Genomic DNA, 3,692 nt, shown 5'->3' with positions numbered 1-3,692 from the left:
ACATGCGATCCTTAGTAAATTTGCCTACTCTCTATTTGTAATTTGACAATTATATTAAAACTATAAAGTCTAATATTTTCATGTACAAAATAATTTATATAATATTAATGGGCTTATTAATGTATGTTGAATCATGATAGTCTTTTTGAACTTGACTTTTGACTGTAAACTTCTTATATTTAATTATAAAATCAATAGAGTTCATGTGTGAAAAACTTTTATATCACAAATTTTACAGAAAAGGGTCGAGGGAAAATGCCTCTGACCAAATAAAACTAGATTAATAATAATGGGCGGAACAAAAGTGAAACCTTTTCAAGAAGGGAAAGATGGGTGGATGGAGACAATACAAGAGATTCACAATGAAAAGAGGGCAAAGTTGAAATATTTTAGAGTTTGATGATTGTGCTTTCCTGACATATGAAAAGAGGAATCTGTCGTAGTATTCTGGAATTAGAAGTAGAAGAAGCACTACTCCTAGTTATAGTTTCCACCTTTCAATTAATGCAATGCACACCCATCCATCATTACTCTTTTCTTTTTCTTTTTTTCCCGGAACTGCACATTACCCTTTACCCTATTTCATGTTTTCTTTTTCTCATATGTGTGCTGCTTGCTTACTGCTAACTATACAATTTTATGCAGAGTTTAAAAGAAGCACAATCTCCTAGGCACTTCAAACATATTCAGTTCTAGTTTCAGCCCGTTCTAGCAGAGTTGGCTGGCTTCACTTTTGCAGTACAATCTTAGCCAAGTGTATAGAAATTAATAGGTAGAGGCTGCTTCTTCTTGGCTTTGCACCGAATACATCTGTTATTACATCACCCCACATTATTTGCTGCTCAAAACAAGTAGTTCTTCCAAGTTCTATCTTTTATTAGTTCTTATTACCACCAAACTATTTTTCATGTTTAACTACACATCCCTAAAGAAAACCCCCAAAATTTAAGAAAAAAGAAACAACCACCACGAAAAGAACTGAAAAATAAAATAGCTAAAGGAACCAAAAGTAAAAAAAAAAAAAGAAAAAAAGGAAAAACATAAGTGCAAGAGACACTGAGAGAGTGGTGGGTCTCAGTTTCACCCATGACCAGCTCGGCATATCACAATTACTACAGCAATCTCCACTAGGGTTGGATGATGTTGAAATGGAGTTGACCCTGACTCGCCCGTTTTAACTCACTGAGCTAAAACTACTTGTTTGCTCGCCAGCCGCCACGCAGAGGTGGCTATGAGCGGCCGAGTATGCCACCCCAACATCAAACACCCATTATTCTCATCCACTCTATATCCATCCCCTCCGGCAAATAAAGCTAACAACATGCTTGCTTGCTTAAACGCATTTGATCCAAGATGAACCGGAGCAAACCCAGCCAATCCCAACCGAGTTCGCCACTGAGTTAATGTCTCATGTCTTTCCACCCTGTCCGCTCCTTCACATGCCACAACATTACAAATCTGCTTACCTAAATACACTTCTGACATAACCTTATCTTGAGTACTCACTGATCCTTCCAACGAGTCGAACAGAGTTGAGTAATAATGCAATGACTCGGTGAACCGGTCCAAGAAAACCGGTCCATTATGGTTCGCTTCTTGCTCAACGATAGTAACAATTTCCGGTTTCATTTGCTTAACCACTGAAAGAACCTTGTCAATAGCACCAGGTCTAGCTAATAATTTATGCAACTCGAAAACTGAGTTAACAGCAACCGATTCGAACTCAGTGTGTCTGAGTTCAAGCATGGAAGCATCAAGATCAGCTAAACTATTAGCAACAAACCCTCTATACTCAAACTCAACATGTATAGTCTCTGCTAACTGAGCCAATTTCCAACCCACTTCTTGAAGATGGTCCGAGTTATCATGGGAAGGCGGCCCAATTCCGGTTAATCGGAAAGCAGGCGGACCACCAGGTCTGAGAGCTAAAGCTTGCAATAAAGCAGGCCACTGCATACCTTGATTCATAGAAAAGTCAATAACATGGACTCTCTTTTTACCTTCAAAAGCTTCGAGAATTGCCTGATTAGCAGTGAAATGAGCGAATTTAAGATAAGGGCAGGTCTCATAAAAGTGCATCTGAAGAATATCGGAGAGAGAATGATCGATTGGACTCTGGGGATAAAGTCTATAAATTCTTCGAGCTAACGCTTCTGCAAAGTAAGTAGCGACTTTACGCATAGCTCCGGCTTGAGAGACCGCCAAGAAACCGATTTGCTTGACAAGGGCCTCTGCTAGGGTTAGGTTGTTTTGTTGAACAGCTTCTGCACATGCCATTAGGAGGTGAACGAGTCGGATTCCATTTTCTTGCGAGTCAACTAGGACTACGGGTCGAGTTGTTGGCTCAGTTACAGTTGCTGGCGGTGCTACTGGTGCTGATGAGTATGGATTTGTGGTTGTGGTTGTGGGTTTCAAGCGCTTGGGATCTCGAGATGATGAGGATGAGGAGGAAGCAGAAGAATCTATATGAGTTTGGGCAAAAACAGCCTTACCTGGAATTGCTTTGAGGTCGTAATCTGAAGATGAAGATTCTTCATACAGTAGGACTCTATTATGCTTTGCTTTGTGTAGTTGTCCTTGGCTTTGATGTTGTCGAAGATGATGAGTTTGGTTCTGGTCAAAATCGATAGAAGTTATAGTGGAAGACTCGGGAGGAGGAGCGGAAAATGAATCAGGTTGTTGGGAAGGATCAAAATTGGGATTTGGGTTAAGTTCAGAAAGCATACTTTCCAACCAAGTAGATAGATCAGAAGGATTATAATGAACGGTTTCAGATGCAAGCTGACAAAGTCCATCTTCTTGAACATTACCCATAACTTCTTCAAGTTGTTCAAGTTTTTGAGCCACTTCGGCCATATCCGATGACCTAACTTTGTAACCCAAAACAGCCAGTAGCTCATCCATACCGCCATCTCCTTTAGCTTCTTCGTCTTCCCAAATCTTGCCTTTGCAAGTGTTAACTTCATTGAAATAGGTGTTATTTGCCATGGTAGGATACCCAGTTGAAGAAGAGCTTCCAACACCAGCTGGGTCTAACCGAGGATGGAGATTGGGGTGTTCCCTTTTCATGATTTGCTGAACAAGAGAGGATTTTGAGATATGGGTTTCTGGGTATTTTCAAAGGAGATATGCAACTAAGGTGGTGCTGCAGAACCAAAGGTTGCTATGAGTGGCTGCGTGAGGAATCTGGGCATTGGGGATTGGGGGTTTTTGCTTGCTTTTTCACCGCTACTGCCACTTCATATTCGAGAAAAACTATTTATAAATATAACTACTAGTATAATTTACCAGTTTCCAACATTTATATGTAACTTATATATCAAAATAGCTCGTGATGGGGCGCTAGCTCCAATGAACCATCAGGCTAACAACAACAGCTCCAGCTCAAACAGATAAAGATGGGAATAATTTCTTTTTTCCTGTTTAACAAATGTATGATAAGTATTTTTTTTAAAAGAGGAAAGAGAGAGCCTCTATGGACAGATAGAGAGAAGCAAAAGCCGCTTCATCTAATCTATAATTATATATAGTGAACACTCTTTTCAGTATTTGATTTATTTCTTACCCTTGCACAAATTCATATTTAGTACCTGAACTTGTTATTTTAGCCCACTTAACCACTATAACATTTTTGTACTTCTCATATATATATATATATATATATAAATCCTTTTCTCCACTTAAACAAAACG

At 39.3% G+C, this 3,692-nt stretch overlaps 1 protein-coding gene across 1 annotated transcript; it reads right to left on the bottom strand.

Annotated features, from left to right (window-relative positions):
- Window positions 1–855: 855 nt before the first annotated feature.
- Window positions 856–3,464, bottom strand: LOC8262526 (DELLA protein GAIP-B). The gene has a single exon (XM_015724543.3). It carries the CDS (start codon window positions 3,067–3,069, stop codon window positions 1,180–1,182), a length of 1,890 nt encoding a protein of 629 aa, XP_015580029.3. The 5' UTR covers window positions 3,070–3,464; the 3' UTR covers window positions 856–1,179.
- Window positions 3,465–3,692: the final 228 nt, after the last annotated feature.

The sequence above is a fragment of the Ricinus communis genome, chromosome 5 (assembly GCF_019578655.1).
Source record: "Ricinus communis isolate WT05 ecotype wild-type chromosome 5, ASM1957865v1, whole genome shotgun sequence".
In the NCBI taxonomy this organism is placed as follows: Eukaryota; Viridiplantae; Streptophyta; class Magnoliopsida; order Malpighiales; family Euphorbiaceae; genus Ricinus; species Ricinus communis.
Note: the sequence above shows the minus strand (reverse complement) of the source record. Positions and strands in the feature narration are given on the sequence as shown.